The 27,992-nt window shown below is 41.7% G+C and overlaps 1 protein-coding gene across 1 annotated transcript; it reads right to left on the bottom strand.

Annotated features, from left to right (window-relative positions):
* Positions 1-5: 5 nt before the first annotated feature.
* On the bottom strand, positions 6-27,957 carry ppp1r11 (protein phosphatase 1, regulatory (inhibitor) subunit 11). Its single transcript, XM_061966767.2, has 3 exons — positions 27,645-27,957; positions 7,689-7,797; positions 6-600 (listed from the first exon to the last, which is right to left on the bottom strand). The coding sequence occupies exons 1-3, from the start codon at positions 27,720-27,722 to the stop codon at positions 416-418; spliced, it is 372 nt and encodes a 123-aa protein (XP_061822751.1). The 5' UTR covers positions 27,723-27,957; the 3' UTR covers positions 6-415.
* Positions 27,958-27,992: the final 35 nt, after the last annotated feature.

Here is a 27,992-nt window from a genome sequence, read left to right as displayed (position 1 = left end):
GTATGTTTAGCTTTGAGACTTCTTTAATAAAGAGCTGTGCAAAAAACAGACCCATCTGATGTGTGTATGATACGACGTCAAAAGAAAAATGCATTTGTCCTTTAATACAAAACGACATTCTGCCTTCTCTTAATGCCAATACTGATCTCCATGGCTATTGCTTTTAAGTCCCTCCAAACTGGAACTCCTGTTGCATTTTCAATAGGTTGAGATAGAAAACTTTTTTATGATTTAAGTATGTGGAAAACATGTGAGCAAATTCAGGTTACATGCGCGGTAAGCAGAATCACATCTTTCTTCCTTTGTAATGGATCTTAACTTAAAGACTGTTGGTTTGTGCTACTGCAGTGACGAGGAACCCTTTTTATTTCCCTAAAAACCTTGCCACACCACCACACCCTCCTTGCAGAGCTCTCTAGTGAGTATGAGACCTTCCAGAGTCCGGGGGCACCGTGGCTCCCCCGCCGCCCCTCTGTCTGTGATCCCTCCGACCGTGGCCCAGGATACAGTGTGCGCTGCCGCAACCTTCATCGTCATCATCTCCCTCGCTTTCCGAGGACGACTCACCAAACTGTCGGGGCTTCTCGTAAATACAGCAGCCTGAAATGCAGCACACTGGATTAGTAATGGTCAATGTGAGCCACAAGATGATGCCTTATTTTAAGAAAAAAAATATGATACTGGGCAACATTTGTTAAATGATAACCCATGGAAGGCTTTTTTGTGTAAATCGTAAATAAAAACAGAATACAATGATTTGCAAATCCTTTTCAAGTTATATTCAATTGAATATACTGCAAAGACAATATATTTAATGTTCGAACTAAGAAACTTAATTTGTTTTTGCAAATAATCATTAACTTAGAAATTAATGGCAGCAACACATTGCAAAAAAGTTGGCACAGGGGCATTTTTACCACTGTGTTACATGGTCTTTCCTTTTAACAACATTCAGTAAACATTTGGGAACTTAAGAGATCAATTTTTGAAGCTTTTCAGGTAAAATTCTTTCCCATTCTTGCTTGATATACAACTTAAGTTGTTCAACAGTCCGGGGTCTCCGTTGTCGTATTTTAGGCTTCACATAGCGCCACACATTTTCAATGGGAGACAGGTCTGGAGTACGGGCAGGCCAGTCCAGTACCCGCACTCTTTTACTATTATGCCACGCTGTTGTAACACGTGGCTTGGCATTGTATTGCTGAAATAAGCAGGAGCGTCCATGATAACGTTGCCTGGGTGGCAACATATGTTGCTCCAAAACCTGTATGTACCTTTTAGCATTAATGGTGCATTCACAGATGTGCAAGTTACCCATGCCTTGGGCACTAATACACCCCCATACCATCACAGATGCTAGCTTTTGAACTTTGCGCCTAGAACAATCCAGATGGTTCTATTCCTCTTTGTTCTGGAGGACACGACGTCCACAGTTTCCAAAAACAATTTGAAATGTAGACTGGTCAGACCACAGAACTCTTTTCCACTTTGCATCAGTCCATCTTAGATGAGCTCGGGCCCAGCAAAGCCGGCTTCATTTCTGGGTGTTGTTGATAAATGGCTTTCGCTCTGCATAGTAGTTTTAACTTGCACTTACAGATGTTGCGACAAACTGTAGTTACTGACAATGGTTTTCTGAAGTGTTCCTGAGCCCATGTGGTGATATCCTTTACACACTGATGTCAGTTTTTGCAGTACCGCCTGAGGGATCGAAGGTCACGGGCATTCAATGATACGTGCAGGGATTTCTCCAGATTCTCTGAACCTTTTGATGATATTACAGACCTTTAATGGTGAAATCCCTAAATTCATTGCAATAGCTCGTTGAGAAATGTTGTTCTTAAACTGTTGGACAATTTGCTCACGCATTTGTTCACAAAGTGGTGACCCTCGCCCAATCCTTGTTTGTGAAAGACTGAGCATTTCATGGAAGCTGTTTTTATACTGAATCATGGCACCCACCTGTTCCCAATTAGCCTGTTCACCTGTGGGATTTTCCAAATAAGTGTTCGATCAGCATTCCTCAACTTTCTCAGTCTGTCTGCCACCTGTGCCAGCTTTTTTTAAACATGTTGCAAGCATCAAATTCCATCCATCCATCCCATCCATTTTCTACCGCTTAATACCTTCGGGGTCGCGGGGGCGCTGGAGCCTATCTCAGCTACAATCGGGCGGCAGGCGGGGTACACCCTAGACAAGTCGCCACCTCATCGCAGGGCCAACACAGAAATGAGCTATCCATCCATCCATCCATCTTCTTCCACTTATCTGAGGTCTGGTCGCGGGGGCAGCAGCCTAAGTAGGGAAGCCCAGACTGTCCTCTCCCCAGCCACTTCGTCCAGCTCTTCCCGGGGATCCCGAAGCGTTCCCATGCCAGCCGGGAGACATAGTCTTCCCAACGTGTCCTGGGTCCTCCCCGTGGCCTCCTTACCGGTTGGACGTGCCCTAAACACTTCCCTAGGGAGGCATTCGGGTGGCATCCTGACCAGATGCCTGAACCACCTCATCTGGCTCCTCTCGATGTGGAGGAGCAGCGGCTTTACTTTGAGCTCCTCCCGGATGGCAGAGCTTCTCACCCTATCTCTAAGGGAGAGCCCCGCCACCCTGCGGAGGAAACTCATTTCGGCCGCCTGTACCCGTGATCTTGTCCTTTCGGTCATAACCCAAAGCTCATGACCATAGGTGAGGATGGGAACGTAGATCGACCGGTAAATTGAGAGCTTTGCCTTCCGGCTCAGCTCCTTCTACACCACAACAGATCGATACAGCGTCCGCATTACTGAAGACGTCGCACCGATCCCCCTGTTGATCTCACGATCCACTCTTCCCCCACTCGTGAACAAGACTCCTAGGTACTTGAACTCCTCCACTTGGGGAAGGGTCTCCTCCCCAACCCGGAGATGGCACTCCACCCTTTTCCGGGCGAGAACCATGGACTCGGACTTGGAGGTGCTGATTCTCATCCCAGTCACTCCACACTCAGCTGCGAACCAATCCAGTGAAAGCTGAAAATCCTGGCCAGATGAAGCCATCAGGACCACATCATCTGCAAAAAGCAGAGACCTAATCCTGCAGCCACCAAACCGGATCCCCTCAACGCCTTGACTGCGCCAAGAAATTCTATCCATAAAAGTTATGAACAGAATCGGTGACAAAGGGCAGCCTTGGCGGAGTCCAACCCTCACTGGAAACGTGTCCGACTTACTGCCGGCAATGCGGACCAAGCTCTGACACTGATCGTACAGGGAGCGGACCGCCACAATCAGACAGTCCGATACCCCATACTCTCTGAGAACTTCCCACAGGACTTCCCGAGGGACACGGTCGAATGCCTTCTCCAAGTCCACAAAGCACATGTAGACTGGTTGGGCAAACTCCCATGCACCCTCAAGGACCCTGCCAAGAGTATAGAGCTGGTCCACAGTTCCACGACCAGGACGAAAACCACACTGTTCCTCCTGAATCCGAGGTTCGACTATCCGGCGTAGCCTCCTCTCCAGTACACCTGAATAAACCTTACCGGGAAGGCTGAGGAGTGTGATCCCACGATAGTTGGAACACACCCTCCGGTTCCCCTTCTTAAAGAGAGGAACCACCACCCCGGTCTGCCAATCCAGAGGTACCGCCCCCGATGTCCACGCGATGCTGCAGAGTCTTGTCAACCAAGACAGCCCCACAGCATTCAGAGCCTTAAGGAACTCCGGGCGGATCTCATCCACCCTTGGGGCCTTGCCACCGAGGAGCTTTTTAACTACCTCAGCAACCTCAGCCCCAGAAATAGGAGAGCCCACCACAGACTCCCCAAGCACTGCTTCCTCATAGGAAGACGTGTTGATGGGATTGAGGAGGTCTTCGAAGTATTCCCTCCACCGATCCACAACATCCGCAGTCGAGGTCAGCAGAACACCATCCGCACCATACATGGTGTTGACAGTGCACTGCTTCAACCTCCTGAGGCGGCGGATGGTGGTCCAGAATCGCTTCGAAGCCTTCCAGAAGTCGTTTTCCATGGCTTCCCCGAACTCCTCCCATGTCCGAGTTTTTGCCTCCGCGACCGCTGAAGCCGCACACCGCTTGGCCTGTCGGCACCTGTCCGCTTCCTCCGGAGTCCTATGAGCCAAAAGAACCCGATAGGACTCCTTCTTCAGCTTAAAGGCATCCCTCACCGCCCGGTGTCCACCAACGGGTTCTAGGATTACCGCCACGACAGGCACCAACTACCTTGCGGCCACAGCTCCAATCAGCCGCCTCGACAATAGAGGTGCGGAACATGGTCCACTCGGACTCAATGTCCAGCACCTCCCTCGTGACATGTTCAAAGTTCTTCCGGAGGTGGGAATTGAAACTCTCTCTGACAGGAGACTGCCAGACGTTCCCAGCAGACCCTCACAATGCGTTTGGGCCTGCCAGGTCTGTCCGGCATCCTCCCCCACCATCGCAGCCAACTCACCACCAGGTGGTGATCGGTAGAAAGCTCCGCCCCTCTCTTCACCCGAGTGTCCAAAACATGAGGCTGCAAATCCGATGACACAACTACAAAGTCGATCATGGAACTGCGGCCTAGGGTGTCCTGGTGCCAAGTGCACATATGGACACCCTTATGTTTGAATATGGTGTTTGTTATGGACAATCTGTGACGAGCACAAAAGTCCAATAACAAAACACCACTCGGGTTCAGATCCGGGCGGCCATTCTTGCCAATCACGCCTCTCCAGGTTTCACTGTCGTTGCCAACATGAGCGTTGAAGTCACCCAGTAGACAAGGGAATCATCCGGGGGAGAACTTTCCAGTACTCCCTCGAGTTTATCCAAAAAGGGTGGGTACTCTGAACTGCTGGTTGGTGCGTAAGCACAAACAACAATCAGGACCCTTCCCCCCCACCCGAAGGCGGAGGGAGGCTACTCTCTCGTCCACTGGATTGAACTCCAACGTGCAGGCTTTGAGCTGGGGGGCAACAAGAATTGCTACACCAGCTCGTCGCCTCTCACTGCGTGCAACGCCAGTGTGGAAGAGAGTCCAACCCCTCTCGAGAGAACTGGTTTCAGAGCCCTTGCTGTGCGTCGAGGTGAGTCCGACTATATCTAGCCGGAACGTCTCTACCTCGCGCACTAGCTCAGGCTCCTTTCCCCCCAGCGAGGTGACGTTCCACGTCCCAAGAGCTAGCTTATGTAGCCGAGGATCGGACCGCCAAGAGCCCTGCGTTCGGCTTCCGCCCAGCTCACAATGCACCCGACCTCTATGGCCCCTCCCATGAGTGGTGAGCCCATTGGAGGGGTGACCCACGTTGCCTCTTCGGGCTGTGCCCGGCCGGGCCCCATGGGGACAGGCCTGGGAACCAGGCGCTCGCCATCGTGCCCCAACTCCGGGCCTGGCTCCAGAGGGGGGCCCCGGTGACCCGCGTCCGGGCGAGGGAAATCTGAGTCTTTGTTGTTTCATTCCCATAAAATTCTTCGAGCTGCTCTTTGTCTGATCCCTCACCTAGGACCCGTTTGTCTTGGGAGACCCTACCAGGGGGAATGAAAGCCCCCGGACAACATAGCTCCTCGGATCATTGGTACACGCAAACTCCTCTACCACGGTAAGGTGGCAGCTCAAAGAGGACAGAAATGAGCTAATATTTGCAAAAAATAAAGTTTTCCAGTTCGAACGTTAAGTATCTTGTCTTTGCAGTCTATTCAATTGAATATAAGTTGAAAAGGATTTGCAAATCATTGTATTCTGTTTTTTTTTTTACGATTTAAACAACGTGCCAACTTCACTGGTTTTGTAGTTTGTATGTTCTGTGATTTAATCAAATTACAGCACAACAGAGACGGATGGACATGAAGATGACAGAAAACATTTCTTTGCCAAAAATCCACACTTTGTGTAAATTGACAAATAGGAGACTTACATAAAGAAAAGCAGACAGCAGCTCATTTCTGGCTTAGGCTACATGAAGGATCCCAGAATTAGTTTTACTCGTATTTAAATGTTTTCCATATTTAGAACTTGTACATTTCATATCAATTATACCATATTGACAAATCATTGATGTAAATTGTGTTACACATGGAAAACAGAAAGTGAACATATGTGTAAGTTATTGTTATGAAGTAGAAAATGGGTAGGATAAATACAACTTTGCTTCTTTCCACTCCTTTTTGGACATGCTGTAAAGCGAAATTAAAATATGTAAAATATGTGATGTATCATATTGAAACTGTATACATGTTTGAAATAAACTTCAACCAACCAACCAACTAATCAATATTTAGCTTCCTCACGAGGAAACCTTACAATGTATCCATTAACTGCTATAAAATCGATGAGCTTGCAAGTTATTGTGATTTAGTAAAATCCCATATTTGTACCCATTTTACCAGGAGATTTCCCATATTTTGAAATGAAATGTTGATGCTCATCTTCACACACGTAATAAAGATGTTTGTGAAATCCCCTGAAGTTGTTTGATGCTAAATTAACCACAACATTAGCGCCACATAGTACATTATGAGTACTGGAGTATGAGTACTGAGTATGTTTCACCCCCAAAAATATAAAAAAACCCAAATTAAAGCCTTGTCCAGCTGTTTACTGACATATACTATTCATGTTTAGCAAAATTGTACTGCAAATTAATATTGACTCCAAATATTCGTCATCGGCCTCATTGACTACTAATGATCAAAATTGGAGGATAGGCTGATTGACGACACTAAATTGGCCCTAGTGTGTGAATGTGAGTGTGAATGTTGTGTGTCTATCAGTGTTGGCCCTGCGATAAGGGGGTACCCAGCCTTCCGCCCGAGTGCAGCTGGGATAGGCTTCAGCACCCCCCGCGACCCCGAGAGGGACAAGCGGTAGAAAATGGATGGATGGTATCGGCCCTGAAAAAACAATAATGGTCGATCTCTTGTCGTGATGTCACAGCCAGGTGGACTTTAGGGCATTCTCTAAGCCTGGCCATTCAGGCTATGAGGAAACACAAACAAGGTGGGATAAAGTATTATTTTTATCTAATTGTGGCATGTGCATTATAACACCTATGTGGGACATGCAGTAACATACATGCTGCTCTATGCAGCTATTTTTTATGCAGGTCTGAATCGCTCTGCGAGTGGGCAGATGTACATAATGTTACCGGGTAAATCTTTAAAATGTTTAGGAAGTTTCTATTCGACCGTGTCTGGAAAAAAATAGCAGTGACAACTTCAATATATATATATATCTTTAAACAGTGCATAATATCAAAAGATTAATTCTTACACTTTTGGAAATGGTTGGGCGTGGTTTCATTTGCAATCTTAGAATGCCTCCAGAAACAAACATCTTGCAGACAGTTTCAAAAATGGGTAACAAATGTGACAGGAGCAAAATTTACATCAAAGCATATCCAATGCATGTTGTCTAGACCACAAGAAAGTGTTTTAAATGCAGATTAAAATCATCATAGGTCCCCTTTAAACTTCCGTTTTAAATTTGTGAGAAGTAAAAGCACTCAAAATTGAGATGCGTAAGTATATGAACTTTATCTTCCCATTATGTCTTTATAATTTAAATTTAGATTGTGTTTTACTGTTTTTACACAATAATATGCTCAATAAAGTGAGGAATTTCACAATATTACCTGAAAAATGTTGTATCATGGAGACAGTCAAATTATTTTTGGTTGTCCAAATTTTCTCAAATTTTAATATGTACTCACATTTTGAAGACCTCCTCCCCAGGTGCTCATTGTCAACTGTGTCACTCGACCACTCCACCTTCTTCTCTGTCTTCCTCTTCCTCAGCTTGATTGTCAGGCTCCGGCCCTCCTGAAGACATGTCAGAAATACAGCATGGACACAAAAGTATTGCGACGCAACTTTGTTGGAGCAGACTCTATACCATCTAACTTTGGACAACAGTCCCCAACTGGACTGTTCATCAGTCAATTAAAGAGCAGTTATTTGGACAGAGATTGACACATATAAAAAATTTTAAGGCTGATGCACACACACATATTGCTAGCATACACATACACTTCCTGAAATGCATATATTGATTTTTGCGTCATATTACGTCATTTTTCTGCACGGTAACTAGTAAACAATTATTATAGTATACATAGCAACATAAATGGTCAATGTTGAAGTCATACACACGGAGTGACACAATGCAATCCATGACACGAGGATGCCATGAGTTTATGAGTGGCATCCCCCCACCATCTCATCAAGATAAGCCAGCACACGATTTGTTTCCATAGAAACCTGAGTTACATATGAGTTAAAAGATATTTCACCCTTCTTGGAGGTTACAGTGCATCCAGAAAATATTCACAGTACTTCACTTCTTCCACATTTTTTATGTTACAGCCTTATTTCAAAATGGAATAAATTCATTATTTCTCCTCAAAATTCTAAAGACAATACCCCATAATGATAATGTGAAAAGTTTTTAGTTTTTTTTCATTTAGCAAATTTATCAAAACTAAAAACCTAAAACAATCACATGTACATACATATTCACAGCCTTTACTCAATCCTTTGTTGATGATGCACCTTAAGCTATCACTGCCTTTTTTTAATATGATGCCACAGGCTAGGCACACTGATCTTTGGCCAGTTTCACCCATTTCTCTTTGCCTATTCCTTTTTGTAGCACCTCTCAAGCAGGTTGGATGGGAACGACTTTTTACTGTCAAATGAGTTTAGTTTTTTAATGATTTCTGCTGGTGTTGTACCTCCGGATTTTTTTAACGCAAAAAATGTGCCTTGGCTCAAAAAAGGTTGAAAAACACTGCGCTAGAGAATGAAGAATGCTTGAAACTACGCATGTCAACATCTCCGTTCGGAGCCATACCCACAAAATGCCCAAGCAACCATTTCCAGATCAACACCCTATGAAAAAAATAGTCAACAACAGAAGGAGATAACGTCCGCAGTAACCTACCACATAGCGAAGGACATACACTATTTGATTTCTTATTATGCAGCTAATTTTTATTTGACAGTTTTTTAAATATCTTGTGTGACATCATGCACAAAAGTGCACTTTATTTGTTTTAAACTATTGTAGTGGCGTTCTGTACAAAATGTGCACTTTAATTTAGTGTTGTTTTGATATGTCATCTTAGTGACATCATGCACAAAAGTGCACTAATAGCTTGTTTTAAAATGTCTCTGACAATCTTTCTGTTTTGAAATGACATGAATGTTTGTGCCACTGCTTAATAACTGTTTAATAAATACAGTTTTGGTAAATTGACTTAGTTGTGATTTCCCTCCCTGCATGGAAGTTTAAAATTAGCATATATTAATGCAGTATGAACAAGAATGTTTTAATGTAGACACAGAATCATCATACTGGTGTGTTATATGCATCAAGAGTTAATTCAAGGATAAGGCCAAATATCGAGATATATATTGTGTATCGTGACATGGCCTAAAAATATTGAGATATTAATAAAAGGCCATATCGCCCAGCCATAGTTGGAAGTGTGCCACTTGTTATCATAAAATTGATAAAATAAGTTAAAAATAGCATCGGACCTTGTGTGATTTCTTCATGGGGCTACAATATATAATATTGCTTTAGTTTGTATTCAAGTAAAAATAAAAAATGTATTTTCAATGTGTGGCGATAATAAAAATGCCGTGGCAGTCCGTAACATTCAATTACATTAAATGGAAACGCTGAAAATACATCTAAAACAGTGAATCTAAAAATTGACAGTGCTTGGTAACACGCTGCACGAACCCTGTCTAAAAATATCAGAACTTTATATATATATATATATATATATATATATATATATATATATATATATATATATATATATATATATATATATACAGTCAAGAAAATAAGTATTTGAACACCCTGCTATATTGCAAGTTCTCCCACTTTGAAATCATGGAGGGGTCTGAAATTTTCATGGTCGGTGCATGTCCACTGTATGAGAGATAACCTAAAAAGAAAAATCCACAAATCTCAATCTATGATTTTTTAACAATTTATTTGTGTGATACAGGTGAAAATAAGTATTTGAACATCAACATTAATATTTGGTAGAGTAGTCTTTGTTTGCAATTACAGAGTTCAAACGTTTCCTGTAGTTCTTCACCAGGTTTGCACAGACTACAGGAGGGATTTTGGCCCACTCCTCCACACAGATCTTCTCTAGATTAGTCGGGTTTCTGGGCTGTCGCTGAGTAACACAGACTTTCAGCTCCCTCCAAAGATTTTCAATTGGATTTAGGTCTGGAGACTGGCTAGGCCACTCCAGAACCTTGATATGGTTCTTACGAAGCCACTTCTTGGTTTTCCTGGCTGTGTGCTTTGGGTCATTGTCATGTTGGAAGATCCAGCCATGACTCATCTTCAATGATCTGACTGAGGGAAGGAGGTTTTTGGCCAAAATCTCACAATACATGGCTGCAGTCATCCTCTCCTTAATACAGTACAGTCGTCCTGTCCCATGAGCAGAAAAACACCCCCAAAGCATGATGCTACCACCCCCATGCTTCACAGTAGGGATGGTGTTCTTGGGATGCTACGCATCATTCTTCTTCCTCCAAACACGCATAGTGGAATTATGACCAAAAAGGTCAATTTTGGTCTCATCTGTCACCAAAACTTTCTCCCATGACTCCTCTGGATCATCCAAATGGTCATTGGCAAACTTAAGACGGGCCTTAACATGTGCTGGTTTAAGCAGGGGGAACCTTCCGTGCCATGCATGATTTCAAAGCATGACGTCTTAGTGTATTACCAACAGTGACCATGGAAACAGTGGTCCCAGCTCTTTTCAGGTCATTGACCAAGTCCTGCCGTGTAGTCCTGGGCTGATTCCTCACCTTTATTAGCATCATTGAGACCCCATGAGGCGATATCTTGCATGGGGCTCCACTCCCATTGAGATTGACCGTCATGTTTAGCTTCTTCCATTTTCTAATGATTGCTCCAACAGTGGACCTTTTTTCACCAAGCTGCTTGGCAATTTCTCCGTAGCCCTTTCCATCCTTGTGGAGTTGTACAATTTTGTCTCCGGTGTCTTTGGACAGCTCTTTGGTCTTAGCCATGCTGAATGTTTGGGTCTTACTGCTTGTATGGGGTGGACAGGTGTCTTTATGCAGCTAACGACCTCACACAGGTGCATCTGATTCAGGATTATACAGTGGAGTGGAGGAGGACTTTTAAAGGCGGACTAACAGGTCTTTGAGGGTCAGAATTCTAGCTGATAGACAGGTGTTCAAATACTTATTTTCACCTGTATCACACGAATAAATTGTTAAAAAATCATAGATTGTGATTTCTAGATTTTTCTTTTTAGGTTATCTCTCATACAGTGGACATGCACCTACCATGAACATTTCAGACCCCTCCATGATTTCAAAGTGGGAGAACTTGCAAAATAGCAGGGTGTTCAAATACTTATTTTCTTGACTGTATATACAGGTAAAAGCCAGTAAATTAGAATATTTTGAAAAACTTGATTTATTTCAGTAATGCATTCAAAAGGTGTAACTTGTACATTATATTTATTCATTGCACACAGACTGATGCATTCAAATGTTTATTTCATTTAATTTTGATGATTTGAAGTGGCAACAAATGAAAATCCAAAATTCCGTGTGTCACAAAATTAGAATATTACTTAAGGCTAATACAAAAAAGGGATTTTTAGAAATGTTGGCCAACTGAAAAGTATGAAAATGAAAAATATGAGCATGTACAATACTCAATACTTGGTTGGAGCTCCTTTTGCCTCAATTACTGCGTTAATGCGGCGTGGCATGGAGTCGATGAGTTTCTGGCACTGCTCAGGTGTTATGAGAGCCCAGGTTGCTCTGATAGTGGCCTTCAACTCTTCTGCGTTTTTGGGTCTGGCATTCTGCATCTTCCTTTTCACAATACCCCACAGATTTTCTATGGGGCTAAGGTCAGGGGAGTTTGCGGGCCAATTTAGAACAGAAATACCATGGTCCGTAAACCAGGCACGGGTAGATTTTGCGCTGTGTGCAGGCGCCAAGTCCTGTTGGAACTTGAAATCTCCATCTCCATAGAGCAGGTCAGCAGCAGGAAGCATGAAGTGCTCTAAAACTTGCTGGTAGACGGCTGCGTTGACCCTGGATCTCAGGAAACAGAGTGGACCGACACCAGCAGATGACATGGCACCGCAAACCATCACTGATGGTGGAAACTTTACACTAGACTTCAGGCAACGTGGATCCTGTGCCTCTCCTGTCTTCCTCCAGACTCTGGGACCTCGATTTCCAAAGGAAATGCAAAATTTGCATGGTTGGGTGATGGTTTGGGGTGCCATGTCATCTGCTGGTGTCGGTCCACTCTGTTTCCTGAGATCCAGGGTCAACGCAGCCGTCTACCAGCAAGTTTTAGAGCACTTCATGCTTCCTGCTGCTGACCTGCTGTATGGAGATGGAGATTTCAAGTTCCAACAGGACTTGGCGCGTGCACACAGCGCAAAATCTACCCGTGCCTGGTTTACGGACCATGGTATTTCTGTTCTAAATTGGCCCGCCAACTCCCCTGACCTTAGCCCCATAGAAAATCTGTGGGGTATTGTGAAAAGGAAGATGCAGAATGCCAGACCCAAAAACGCAGAAGAGTTGAAGGCCACTATCAGAGCAACCTGGGCTCTCATAACACCTGAGCAGTGCCAGAAACTCATCGACTCCATGCCACGCCGCATTAACGCAGTAATTGAGGCAAAAGGAGCTCCAACCAAGTATTGAGTATTGTACATGCTCATATTTTTCATTTTCATACTTTTCAGTTGGCCAACATTTCTAAAAATCCCTTTTTTGTATTAGCCTTAAGTAATATTCTAATTTTGTGACACACGGAATTTTGGATTTTCATTTGTTGCCACTTCAAATCATCAAAATTAAATGAAATAAACATTTGAATGCATCAGTCTGTGTGCAATGAATAAATATAATGTACAAGTTACACCTTTTGAATGCAATTACTGAAATAAATCAAGTTTTTCAAAATATTCTAATTTACTGGCTTTTACCTGTATATATAAATATATATATATTTGAGATTCCAATAATTTCTACAACTCTTATTTTCTTGTGATAGAGTGATTGGAGCACATACTTGTTTGTCACAAAAAAACATTCATGAAGTTTGGCTCTTTTATGAAAGTATTATGGGTCTACTAAAAATGTGACCAAATCTACTGGGCCAAAAGTATACATACAGCAGCATACATTATCAATTTTGGTGATGTAGAAAAGTTACAATCAAATCAAATTAGCTTCATGGCATGGCCTCTTAACTTCATGTGAGTGATTATGATTGACGACACCTGCCTTATTCCCATTTAAATAGGGCTCATGTGATGCAGTCGTTAGACTTGGTTACAAATGGGACAATGGGAAAGTCAAAGGAACTCAGCACAGATCTGAAAAAATTAATCATTGACTTGAACAAGTCAGGAAAGTCACTTGGAGCCATTTCAAAGCAGCTTAAGGTCCTAATAGCAACTGGGCAGATAAGTGTTCGTAAGTGTAAAGTGCTTGGCACAGTTTTGTCACTGCCACGATCAGGAAGAAAACGCAAGCTATCACCTGCTGCTGAGAGAAAATTGGTTAGGATGATCAAGAGTCAACCGAGAACCACCAAAAAGCCGGTCTGCAATGAATTGGAAGCTGCTGGAACACAGGTGCCAGTGTCCACAGTCATCGCCATGGACTGAGAGGCTACCATGCAAGAAGGAAGCCCTTGCTCCAGAAGTGACACCTTAAAGCTCGTCTAAAGTTTGCTGCTGATCACATGGACAAAGATAACACCTTTTGGAGGAAAGTTCTGCGGACAGATGAAACAAAAATTGAGCGGTTTGGCCACAATACCCAGCAATCTGCTTGGAGGAGAAAAGGTGCGACCTTTAATCCCAGGATAACCATGCCTTCCGTCAAGCATGGTGGTGGTAGTATTATGCTGTGGGCCTGTTTTGCTGCCAATGGAACTGGTGCTTTACAGAGAGTAAATGGGACAATGAAAAAGGAGGATTACCTCCAAATTATTCAGGACAATCTAAAATCATCAGCCCAGAGGTTAGGTCTTGGGCACAGTTGGGTGTTCCAACAGTACAATGACCCCAAACACACGTCAAAAGTGGTAAAGGAATGGCTAAATCAGGCTAGAATTAAGGTTAAGTCCTGACTTAAACCCCATTGAGAACATGTGGACAATGCTGAAGAAACAAGTCCATGTCAGAAAACCAACAAATTTAGCTGAACTATACCAATTTTGTCAAGAGGAGTGGTCAAAAATTAAACCAGAAGCTTGCCAGAAGCTTGTGGATGGCTACTAAAAGCACCGTATTGCAGTGAAACATTACAAGGGACATGCAACCAAATATTAACATTGTATACTTTTGACCCAGCAGATTTGTTCACATTTTCAGTAGACCCATAATAAATTCATAAAAGAACCAAACTTCATGAATGTTTTTTTGTGACAAACACGTATGTGCTCCAATCACAAAAAAATAAGAGTTGTAGAAATTATTGGAAACTCAAGACAGCCATGACATTATGTTCTTTACAAGTGTATGTAAACTTTTGACCACGACTGTATATAGATTCTACCAACATTCTCAAAGGTACTCGAGAGGGCTGTATACAATAGACTAAGTGGATACCTGGATGAACTAAATATACTCATTCCATCCCAATATGGCTTCAGGAAGAATAATATCACCTGTATGGCAATACTTGATCTAATTGAAAATATCTACAATGCTGTTGATAATGGTGAGTGTGGTTATCGGTGTTTTCCTTGTTTTATCAAAAGTGTTTGATACCATTGATTTTGAATTTTTTTTTAAAGAAATTGCAACACTATGGTGTCAGAGGGGTTGCAGTCAGTTGGTTCAGAAGTTATTTATTTGAAAGGGAGCAAAATGTGCAAATAAATAACAGCAAATCTCCAAGTAAAATTATAACGTGGAGTTTCACAAGGCTCCATATTGGACCACTTCTTTTTATATTACGGTATATATAAATGACTTTGTGAACTCATCAATTAATCTTCACAAAGTAATTTTTGCTGATGACATAAATGTATTCATGTCACACAAAAATCCTGAAAGCCTTTAAGCTCTTATCAATAGTGAATTAGTTAAAGTAGATAATTGGTTCAAATGTAATAAATTATCCTTAAATAAATAAATAAATAAAAAAAACTTTATTATATTTTGTTCAAAGAGAAGCCATAAAAACTTTGATAGGATACTGTTCAAAATAAATGGTACAGGCATTGAGAGAGTTGAGAGCACTAAATTCCTTGGTGTATACGTAGATGGATTTATACATTTCAAAAGCCATATTGAATATGTAATGAATAAATGATCTAAATATGTCGTTCTACTCTCAAAATTGAGGCAGTTTCTTCCTCTTAACGCTCTCCTAATTCTGAATCGGACTGTATATGAACCACATACAAACTATTGCAATGTCGTATGTAGAGCTGCAGCTATCGAATATTTTAGTAATCAAGTATTCTATCGAATATCCTGATCGATTAATCGAGTAATCGAATAAATCATATTTTTGCTTTAAAAAAATAATTGTGAAATACTTCTTTTGTTGCCTTATTTGTATTTTGACTTTATTAAATTGATTGATAGTATTATTTGGTGCAGCCGGAGCAATATTTTTGCTTAATTAAGGTATAATTATACATGTTAAGATGTGCCCTCAATTATTGCGTTTGGCCTAATTGTCTTTTATTTCCTAAATGCTTGTTTTTATTATTGAAGGTTGACACGCACAGCTGAACTGCGTCCGTGGTTGATTGTGCCAATTTGTGTGTGCTAATAAAAACAGGTGCGCTCACAGCCCTATGTGCTGTGTGGTGTGACCGCATAAACTAAGTTCTTGTCTCTCATGCTTTTTGGATGATTATACGGTGCCGTTTAAATGGTGGTTTCTCCACGCAAATCCGCTGAGCTGTTTTCAACCTGCCAACAATACATAAACAATATAAAAAGACAAACCACTTAATATGACAACAGTTTTAAATTTTAAGAATGCAATACAGTTCATTGCATTCTTTGCATGCAAAATAGTAATCAATGTTCATTTTGCCATCATAACATGGTTGGGATGAAAACACATATATATAAAATTAGTTCAAAATTAATATTCCCTAAAAAAGTAAAAATAAAACTATATTCTAAGTATAAAAAATAAAACAAGAACAGTTTTCATTATATCAAACATAAAAAGTTAATTAGGTAGTGCTTTTAATATCCATCTATCCATCTTCTTCTGCTTATCCGAGGTCGGGTCGCGGGGGCAGCAGCTTAAGCAGGGAAGCCCAGACTTCCCTCTCCCCAGCCATGGTAGCCGAGGATCGGACCGCCAAGCGCCCTGCCCTCGGCTGCCGCCCAGCTCACACTGCACCCGACCTCTATGGCCCCTGCTATGGGTGGTGAGCCCATTGGAGGGGGGACCCACGTTGCCTCTTCGGGCTGTGCCCGGCCGGGCCCCATGGGGACAGGCCCGGCCACCAGGCGCTCGCCATCGTGCCCCACCTCCGGGCCTGGCTCCAGAGGGGGGCCCCGGTGACCCGCGTCTGGGCGAGGGAAATCTGGGTCCTTTGTGTTTGTTCTTCATCGAGGTCTTCGAGCTGCTCTTTGTCTGATCCCTCACCTAGGACCAGTTTGCCTTGGGAGACCCTACCAGGGGGCATAGAAACCCCCGGACAACATAGCTCCTAGGATCATTGGGACACGCAAACTCCTCTACCACGATAAGGTGGCAGCTCAGAGAGGAGTGCTTTTAATACTGCATTTGAAATGTGCAACCAGTGGTGAGTCACCACTAAGCAAAAACTGCGCATGCTCAGAAAAGTAGCGTCAGATTTACCGCCCGTCCGAGCACCCACTGGCAGAAATGTCGACCGCCGCCTATGCTATAGAGACTATAGTGGGTACAAGTGCAAGCTATCCAAGTAGCATGTGTTTGCATGACTTGAATATCCCGAATAACTTTGCACGACTACTTTCGCGTGGTTACTAATGAAAGGATAATTGAACACGATAGCTCGGATAGCGTTGTTAGTTTTCAACACCTTTTGGCAGCATTTGATGACTTTGCGGGAGTGAAAGAACACATCCTAGTTATCATAATGAATAACATTTATTTTACTAACACAACTTTTGCATTTACATTTAATAGATGACTTACATCGCCTCCGGACGTCCCTCAAATCGGATGCTTTCTCGACAGGTGCTGCAGAATCGAACTTGTGCTTGCTATGCGAGTTACACTTAGCAATGTTTGCATACGACTGCGTTTTCCTTCCATTTTAGAGTGAAGTATTCCCACACCTTAGACAACTTTTGTCGCTTCTTAATTCCCTAGTTTTGCTATGGCTCTTGTCCACTGCTTTCTGCGGCATCTGCCATTGCGAGTTATGTCGGCGAAAAGGTTTTCTAAACTCAAGCGCATTTAAAAGGTGCGGTGTCGTGCAGTGCAGGGGCGTATGATCTGTGACGTAAACACGCTGTGCAGTCCGTGCGAACCGAAACGTGAGCTTTGACTACTGTTTACTAAATGAGGCAAAATGCCTCGAGGCAGCGAAAATTCCTCAAATATATTTTGGAATCTAATTACTCGACTTACTTGAGGAATCGTTTCACCTCTAGTCCTATGGTGTAAAACGTATCCCAGTTATCTTAAAAAAATGTCTTCTTCAGAAGAAAGTCATACATGTTATAACATGGGCAAACTTTAATGCTCCCTCAAATTCTCTTTTTTATGGGTACAATCTTCTGAAGCTTACGGAGTGCAACAGATTCCACAGTGCTTGTATTATGTATAACGTGTTCGGATTAAATTCTAGAGTCTGCCAGCTCATTTCAGTGACCACTACTTCTCATAGATATGACACTAGAAGTAAACCTTTATTAAGAGGGAACAATAGTCATCTAAAGTGTACAAGCTTTAAATGACAGCTGTAGAGGCTCCATGATCTGGAATAAGAATGATAGCTTTATAAAAGAATCACATTCTTTAAACATTTTTAAAAAGCGTTTTAAGCAGAATTTATTGAGACGATATGCTTAGTATATTTAGCACACCCCTTATAGCTGAGGAATTCACATTAGTTGCATAATTTTGGTCTTGACCTCTGTATGTATGATGAGATAATCGCAGATCTTCAAGATGCAACCTTTTAATCAAATTTGAATAATAGGATATTGAGACTGATTTGGTGGATTTAAAGATTCCTTTTTTATAAATGTCAAACTGTTGGTCGGTTGGTATGCAAATGGGTATTTGGTGGGTACATTTCGAAAGGAATTGTATTGTACTGTATATTGTATATTATATAATGATGTATATTTTAACTGTGGGTGCCTGTCCATTAACTGTGCGCTTCAAAGGATTAACTTTTTGCAGAACGGACTCTGATATTAACAAAAGAAACAATAATGTAATACAAAATTATGTCTGTCTGTAAATAACTAAATAAAATACATAAAAAAGGCGTTAACTATAAATTTCAATAACGGCACTAATTTTCAGGCGATTAACGCAAACACTTTCTTTTTGATACTCGGGCCATGCCGTAGCGGGGCAACTAGGCTGCAGTTCACTTGCTACTGATTAGCCACAAGCTATCAGAAATGGACAAAAGTAAGTCTACCTTATGGAAATGTCAGTTTCAATGCCATGGCAAGTTGTTCTCCCGACAGGAAAGGACTATTTTTCACTGTGAGAAGAGGCACATGCCTGCAGCAAACACCTGCTGCGCGTGTCGTTCTAGAGGTGGTTGGTGCTTCACTTCAGTGTTCAGATTACGTCAGGGTGCAGTGATAACATAACATTTAGATTGTTACTGTTACTGATTTAGTAAGTAAGATGACATAAAAGCTCAACAGAAATGATAGACGGTCGGCAGGATGTCGAAAGAAGACTATTTTTTATTGCTGACAGTCGATCCGACATTAAAACATGTCAAGACACTTTCTCAAAACAATCACACACTTTTCCGGCTTCCAAATAAAAGCGCTAAACTATACATCCGGTTTACTACTACTTTAGAAATTCTCCTTAAGGCTTCATATTAGCTGCCACACCAAACAAAATAAAATAATTTAAAGTATTGTAGCATCCAGGAGGACAAACACAGTCTGACTTTCTTTTTAGCTTTTATTGCCAACCTTATGATAACAAAGGGCCAAATTCCAACAAGTATTTCCTTCGTGCACACACGCCTGCCTCCTTGTTTTATTCCTAGACACACAACACTTGTTCGTTCTCTGCCGACACAGTGTGTTCACAGACAATGGGAAAAATGACCACCATAACACACTAACATACACATTAACACCACCAGGTAGTTACAGTATTAAGGCTATATAGTTCATTATTTGCCCAATATTGACTAATGATGCTCTGAAAATTCGGCCGGCAAAAAAAATTACTTTCATCACCGGAACAGTAACTCCGGGACAGGAACCGATGTTGTGATGACGTAAGCCATATGCACAGGGCTGTTTGGAGTGGCGCTGTGAACATACTTTAATATATTCGAGATATACCCGCATACAGCGATCTTCACAATTTAAGATGACACTGGCAGCTTTTAATGAGAGAAAGGCTCCCAGCAGCACGAAGCAAGTGTGACGTCAGGCTCTCTGCAACTCGCTTTTCGTCACGGACATGGCGCGACAGAATCTAACAGAGTCTCTAAACACGAGTGCAGTCTCCATTTGTTGTCAGTTTTTTTATTTAAGAAAGAGTGACTAAAAGGATTAGAGAAATCTCAAAAAAAATAAAAAAAATATTCTCAACAAAGTACACTGTAGAATAAGCTAGGGATGTCCCGATCCAGGTTTTTGCACTTCCGATCCGATACCGATATTGTTTTTGCACTTCCGATCCGATACCGATACTGACCGATACCGATACTGACCGATACTGGCCTATCCGAGCATGTATTAAAGTTTAAAGTTATTTAGCCTACTTAGTTGTCAGAATCATGTTGAAAAGGGTTTTAGTACTCTTGATAACAACCAGCCATCTGAATTAGGGGAGTTTGAATAATACAAAATGGTTGGTAACAAGAAACTGACCTGTTTATTCAAGGATAAACACAAAATAGACAAAATTATACATGACAAACAGAAATGGCATCATTGAAACTAGGGCTGGGCGATATGGCCTTTTTATGGCCACATATGCGGTCCTCTCCAAGGTTTCTCATAGTCATTCACATCGACGTCCCACTGAAGTGGGTTTTCCTTGCCCTTATGTGGGCTCTGTACCGAGGATGTCGTTGTGGCTTGTGCAGCCCTTTGAGACACTTGTGATGTAGGGCTATATAAATAAACATTGATTGATTGATTGATACAATATGTAATGTACAGAATATCAGAAGCATTTATTTAGGTACAAATATCACAGATATTTAGCCTCCCACCTCCACACCCTGAAAATTATCTGTCTAGGGTACATTTATTAATGATGAAAAATTACACCTATATGCGATTAATCACGATTAATTTTGAGTTAACTATGAACAATTCGATTAATCACAGTTAAATATTTTAAGCGTTTGACAGCCCTAATATACAGTATATATATATATATATATATATATATATATATATATATATATATATATATATTAGGGATGTCCCGATCCAGGTTTTTGCACTTCCGATCCGATCCGATATTGTTTTTGCACTTCCGATCCGATACCGATACTGACCGATACCGATACTGGCCTATCCGAGCATGTATTAAAGTTTAAAGTTATTTAGCCTACTTAGTTGTCAGAATCATGTTGAAAAGGGTTTTAGTACTCTTGATAACAACTAGCCAGCTGAATTAGGGGAGTTTGAATAATACACAATGGTTGGTAACAAGAAACGGACCTGTTTATTCAAGGATAAACACAAAATAGACAAAATTATACATGACAAACAGAAATGGCATCATTGAACTAGGGCTGGGCGATATGGCCTTTTTTTAATATTGCGATATTTTAAGGCCATATTGCGATATACGATATATATCTCGATATTTTGCCTTATGCTTGAATGAACACTTGATGCAGATAATCACAGCAGTATGATGATTCTATGTGTTTTGATTGATTGATTGAGACTTTTATTAGTAAGTTGCACAGTGAAGTACATATTCCGTACAATTGACCACTAAATGGGAACACCCGAATAAGTTTTTCAACTTGTTTAAGTCGGGGTCCACTTAAATTGATTCATGATACAGATATATACTATCATATATATACTATCATCATAATACAGTCATCACACAAGATGATCACATTGAATTATTTACATTATTTATAATCCAGGGTGTGGAGGGGGGCGCCGGATGTAAGTGTCAAAAAGACAGCCAAAAGAGTTTGATATGAGAATAAATCTAAAGTTAAAATATAGGGTAGAAATGCACCCATTTGCAGGAAATGTAGTCTTGATTTTCAAAAGTTTCTTTCAAGGCTTGCATGTCTACATTAAAACATTCTTCTTCATACTGCATTAATATATGCTACTTTTAAACTTTCATGCAGAGAAGGAAATCACAACTAAAAAAATCACTAATTTTTTCATTCGGTGTTGATGTGGAAATTTTTGCCTCGGCATTTTGATGGTGTGGGCGTGTGGCACCGAATGGAGATAAGCGTCTCGACAGACGTTACAATATTTGAACAATGATGACGAAAACTGTTTTCTCTGTCGTGTCCATGTGTCGAAAATTGTTATGCGCTTATTTTTTTATTTGATTTTGTGCGTGGCATATAATTGCTATGCGCACAGGCGCGCACCTTAGAGGGAACGTTGGTCACACGGCTGCGCTAGCATCACAGCTAACGTTAGCCATGCTGCTACCTCTCTGCTCGGGGAGGGCGTATACGTATATGACGTTTAACGTGACAGTATGTGACGTGTGTAAGAAGGTGCGCTCGCTGTCTGTGAGAGGGAGACACAGGAAAGAGTGAGAAGAGCCTGTCGTGTAATGCCAGCAGCTAAAAGCAACTGCGTGAGAATCCACAGACCAGTGGATGTGTTGAAGGTGTGCTGGAAAATGCGGAACGGAAATTAGGGAGCAGCAGAAAAGTGGAATGTATTATTTAAATCAGTGCGTTGGAAAACACGGACCGGAGTTTTTTTTTAAACTGGATCTGGATCGGCATTTTCCCATGCCTTGCCTATACGCATTTTTTGGCAAATATCGGCGGCTGATCCGATCCAAATATCGGATCGGGACATCCCTAATATATATATATATATATATATATATATATATATATATATATATATATATATATATATATATATATATGTGTGTGTGTGTGTGTGTGTGTGTGTGTGTGTGTGTGTGTGTGTGTGTGTGTGTGTGTGTGTGTATGTATGTATACACATACATACATATATGTGTATATATATCTTGAAGACGAACATCAGTGTTATAAACTTCAACTTGCTCAATCTCGGATCGATAAAGAGCATCATGATCGATAAAGAGCATCATGAAGAAGCTGTATTTAACAGCATTTATGTTATCATGTTATCATTTATGTTATCATGTTATCATTTATGTTATCATGCATATCATGTTATCATGTGCATGCCACGATTATTTTTTTTCGTCGGAGATGTCCGGCCTATCCAATTTCGCAGTGGACCGTCTTGACAAAACACTCCCGTGAAAAATGTTGTTGGCAAATGAACAAATGAACCTTATTTGTAGACAAAAGAACAGGCGGCAGAGCATTTCATGCGAAGGAATGACACAGTAGACTGAAGGCAGAAGCCGTAACAGTTTCACACCCTGAATCAAAAGGGAGTAGGAGGCCAGCATGTACTGGAAATTCCCACATAGTGCTTCCACCAGCTGTGAAAGACAGCAAAACACAGCGTTCAAATGCATCCAAAACTGTGTGCAAGCTCACGCCCAAATGCATGAAACTTTGTTTAACATGAGTATCCAACATTGTATCAACATCTATAAGTCGAAAAAGAGAAAAATCAGCACAGTCCACTTAAATAGATTTGATCTACTTGAGAGACAAACCGTAAATTCCGGACTATAAGCCGCTACTTTTTTCCTACACTGCGGCTTGCCAACTATGCTTACTCGCAAGTATCGACTATTTTGACAGTCGATTAGTCAACGATTATCTTTACGATTAGTCAACTAATCGGATAATAAAGCGTACACATATTTAATGGCTCCTATTTTTCCATCAACTTCTAAATGCAGCTTAAGTTATTTTAGGCATGTGCGTACTAACAACAAAGATGACTAATTCATTCATAAATATGTATTTATACTGTAACTGCTGTTACAAAAAATAAAATGACTATTAAAATGTTGTCTATTTAAAATAAAGGAAGGCAAAGTGCTAAAAAAAACAATTACTCTGTTTATGTATTGAAAAAACTGTTAAAATAACAGCAATGAAAATATGAAATGAATGATGAAATGAAACACAAAATCTAACTTCCTCAAAAAGAAGTTTGAAAAGCTGCACACTGGTATATTAACGATTGATTAACTCGTGGCAGTTTTAGCACTCTAATAGACTTAATGTGCAGAATTCAATATTTGACTAATTCTTAAAATGTTGGCTATTTAATAGATTGTATGTTTAATTTTAGGATACCTCCGCATTGGTGCCTGTCTGTCTCTTTATGTGTAAGTGTGTGTGCACACGCGCACGCAGTTTGTATTTGATAAAATTGCTTTTTTTACGGCATTGCAAATTGACGCTGCTTTAAAACGTACTTGAATTGATGTCGACAAAGTTTAGCTGTCTGACTTTGACTAAAATTATAGTTAGTTATTTTTCACACAACTTCGTCTCACTCTTGTTAGCTAATCCACCCTCCAAATGTACGACATAATGTCTCCGCTTTAAATGCTTGCGTATCATGGATGTACTGCCATAAAAAAAAGGTCTGCTTTGCAAAATGAGCAAGGTATTTATGTTCTTAACAAGAATAAGAGGAAATATCCTCGCACTTCACGTTATCACTGACAATGTTTTGCGAGCAACCCACCACAGGCCGGAAAAACATGAGTGATGACATCACGACTATTGTCGACGGAAATTTTTATTGTCAACAATGTTGATTAATTGTTGCAGCCCTACTCGCAAGCTTGTTTCGGCCCCCTTGATCTCCCTGTCCCGCAATTCAGAGTTCCTGCGGCTGAGGCAACCGTTCAACAAATTTAGTTTGAATCAAATTTTTTGGGTATTTCATTAAAAAATGGCGGAAGTGATATTTTGACACAAAAATGAATGTTAAAAACGCGGAAAATTCAGATGCCTCAATCTCATGACGCTAGCGTCGTTTGGGGGCAGTATGGCGTAGTGGGTAGAGCGGCCGTGCCAGAAACCTGAGGGTTGCAGGTTCGCTCTCCGCCTCTTGACATCCAAATCGCTGCCGTTGTGTCCTTGGGCAGGACACTTCACCCTTGCCCCCGGTGCCGCTCACACTGGTGAATGAATGATGAATGAATGATAGGTGGTGGTCGGAGGGGCCGTAGGCGCAAACTGGCAGCCTCGCTTCTGTCAGTCAACCCCAGGGCAGCTGTGGCTACAAATGTAGCTTACCACCACCAGGTGTGAATGACATCCAAATCGCTGCCGTTGTGTCCTTGGGCAGGACACTTCACCCTTGCCCCCGGTGCCGCTCACACTGGTGAATGAATGATGAATGAATAATAGGTGGTAATCGGAGGGGCTGTAGGCGCAAACTGGCAGCCTTGCTTCCGTCAGTCTACCCCAGGGCAGCTGTGGCTACAAATGTAGCTTACCACCACCAGGTGTGAATGAATGATGGGTTCCCACTTCTCTGTGAGCGCTTTGAGTATCTCATATTAGAAAAGCGCAATATAAAATCTAATCCATTATTATTATTATTATTATTAGTAGGGATGATGTTCGAAAACCGGTTCTCCCGATGCTTCGATAAGAAAAGAACCGATTCCATGGATTCAAATCCCTTTTTGAGAACCAGTTTCCGTTATCGAAGCCACTATACCGTATTTTCGCGACCATATGGCGCACTGTATTAAAAGGCGCTGTGTCAGTTACGGGTGCTATTTCTGTATTTAACACATAAATAAGGCGCAGCACATTTTTGGGCGCAGGCATGGTTAAACATACGCTAGCTTAAAACATACGCTAGCTTAAAACATACGCTAGCATGCATGGACGCTGTTTTAAAAAGGCAGCAGGAGCAAAGCTGAGTTTGGTTGTACTTTATTGAAGTATTTATCAATGTACTCACATTATTTTTTGACCAATCCTCATCCACAAATCCATCAAAGTCCTCATCTTCTGTGTCCGAAATGAACAGCGGGGCAAGTTCTCCATCAAACACGCCAGATTGCCTCTCGTCATTTTCAAAGTCAGTCTCGTTGCCGTGGGGCTCCTCGGAAAAGATGCCAGGCTTTTGCGAAAGCTCGAACAACAGTGCAAGCAGACACGTTAGTTCTAGCATCCACGATCCATTCACAAATTGTGGCGTAACTCGCCCGACGCTGCCTCCCAGTTTTCGTGAAGCTGTGTTCGTCTGTCATCCATCGCTCCCATGACGGTCACAACTTCACTTTGAACGTCTTGTTTACACCCATGTCCAGCGGTTAGAGTTCCTTCGTCATGCCTTAATGATGACTCCAGGTGGAAACTTTTCTTTCGGCACCGTCTTCCCCTTGAAAATCACCATAGGTGGCAGTTTCTGACCATTAGCATAGCAAGCTAGCACAACAGTAAAAGCCGACTTCTCTTGCCAAGTTGTGCGTATCGATTCTCTACCGTGCTGGTCCCCTTCTTCTCCACAGTGCGCTTCACCGGGATGTCGAAAGTGAGCGGTACCTCGTCCATGTTGGTGATGTGTTTGTCTGCAATTTTTTTATTTACAACGCACATAGCAGCACTATATGTTCACTGGGGGCGTACCTTTAGCGTCCTCTCTCACCTGAAGCCTTCACCCTTTAACGTCCGCATGCTGTCCTCAGTCATGTCCGCCTTTCCTCCATATAAACAGCGTGCCGGCCCAGTCACATAACATCTACGGCTTTTGGAGCTCAGTGCACACACAACAACCTATCTGTATTCGATAAGAGATTCGATAAGGAATCGGTTCGATAAGAGGATTCGATAATGGCATCGACATCGATAATTTCTTAACGAACATCATCCCTAGTTCTTAAGCAATAGCTAATATGCTAACATGTTTGCGAGTGTTTGTTAGTATTATTAACTTACAACGGCATTATTTTTGTGTTGTTTCAAATTTCTTAGTAAATTCACCAAAACGTCACAGTGGAGTTCTTGAGTTTGTTTACCTGATTGAAGAGCTAGTGGGTCCATGATGTTGACTTCTGTTTTGTTTGATTATCCATATTGCTGCCATGTTACAGGCACCGTTTGGAAACAAATAAGGTATGTAAATAAACATTTACAGAATCTGACTGTGTAAATAACTCATTTCGCAACATATATATCTGCGGTTTATATTCGAGTGCGGCCAATATATGTAAACAGAATTTTTTCTTCAAAAATGTTGTGAGTGCGGCTTCTGTAAATACTGTAATAATAATGGATTAAATTTATATAGCGCTTTTCTAGACACTCAAAGCACTTTACAAAAAACAGAGAACCCATCATTCATCCACTCCACATTCATTGATGGTGGTAAGCCACATTTGTAGCCATATCTGCCCTGGGGTAGACTGACGAAAGTGTGGCTGCCAATTTGCACCTATGGCCCCTTGACCACCGCCAAACATTCAATTCATTCATACACTAATGTGAGCGACACTGGGAGAAATATGGGTGAAGTGTCTTGCCCAAAGACACAAAGGCCATGACTAAGATGGTGGAAGCTGGAATCGAACCTGGAACCCTCAAATTGCTGACCGCTCTACCATCTGAGCCACAACTACCATCTGAGTCATGCCGTCCCATGAAATTATATACCGTATATATATATATATATATATATATATATATATATATATATATATATATATACACATATACATATATATATATATATATATATATATATATATATATATATATGGGCAGCACGGTGGAAGAGGGGTTAGTGCATCTGCCTCACAATACGAAGGTCCTGAGTAGTCTTGGGTTCAATCCCGGGCTCGAGATCTTTCTGTGTGGAGTTTGCATGTTCTCCCCGTGACTGCGTACGGTTCCCTCCGGGTACTCCGGCTTCCTCCCACCTCCAAAGACATGCACCTGGGGATAGGTTGATTGGCAACACTAGATTGGCCCTAGTGTGTGAATGTTGTCTGTCTATCTGTGTTGGCCCTGCGATGAGATGGCAACTTGTCCAGGGTGTACCCCGCCTTCCGCCCGATTGTAGCTGAGATAGGCTCCAGCGCCCCCGCGACCCCGAAGGGAATAAGCGGTAGAAATAGATGGATGGATGGATGGATATTGATATATATATATATATATATATATATATATATATATATATATATATATATATATATATATATATGCACACACGTAGGCTACAGACAGGCCTAGTTTGAGTTAGCAGCTGAAGGGCGTATAAATCATTACAACACGTATTGGAGAAAAAATCCATGTCTTACGTAAACTTTTTGTGGTTTACCTGTTGGGGCGGTGGCGGTGTGCTGGTTTGTACAGTCTCCGTTATCGTCTCACTTGACGTCCCAGGAACCTCCGCCATCCCTGTAGCTGCTTTGCTCACGCCAACGTTAGCTAACTTTTACGACAAGTACTGCTTTGGCAGTCACTCCCCACCGCTGTCCGTATTCCTAAATTACAAGCTATTGTAAACAGAAGATTAATAGTAAAGGAGGGCAGATGGATTCGTACTCTGATGGGATGTGGACAACCAATATAGTCAAGGATCAAGACGTAATAATTTGGCCATGTTCGAAACGGAAGTGTATTATGTTGTGTCCAATTCTATATACATCACAACATTCCGGCCCAT

Source organism: Nerophis lumbriciformis, linkage group LG11, assembly GCF_033978685.3.
Source record: "Nerophis lumbriciformis linkage group LG11, RoL_Nlum_v2.1, whole genome shotgun sequence".
NCBI classification, from domain to species: Eukaryota; Metazoa; Chordata; class Actinopteri; order Syngnathiformes; family Syngnathidae; genus Nerophis; species Nerophis lumbriciformis.
The sequence above is the reverse complement of the archived record's forward strand: the minus strand, read 5'-3'. Positions and strand labels throughout refer to the sequence as shown.

Excerpts from the sequence above, each read along its gene's own strand:
- ppp1r11 (XM_061966767.2), bottom strand. The coding sequence starts at position 27,722 with ATGGCGGAGGTTCCTGGGACGTCAAGTGAGACGATAACGGAGACTGTA. Across the intron at positions 7,798-27,644 it reads CACCGCCACCGCCCCAACAG|GAGGGCCGGAGCCTGACAAT; the intron begins GTAAACCACAAA and ends ACATGTCTTCAG. Across the intron at positions 601-7,688 it reads GGGGAGGAGGTCTTCAAAAT|GCTGCTGTATTTACGAGAAG; the intron begins GTGAGTACATAT and ends GCTGCATTTCAG.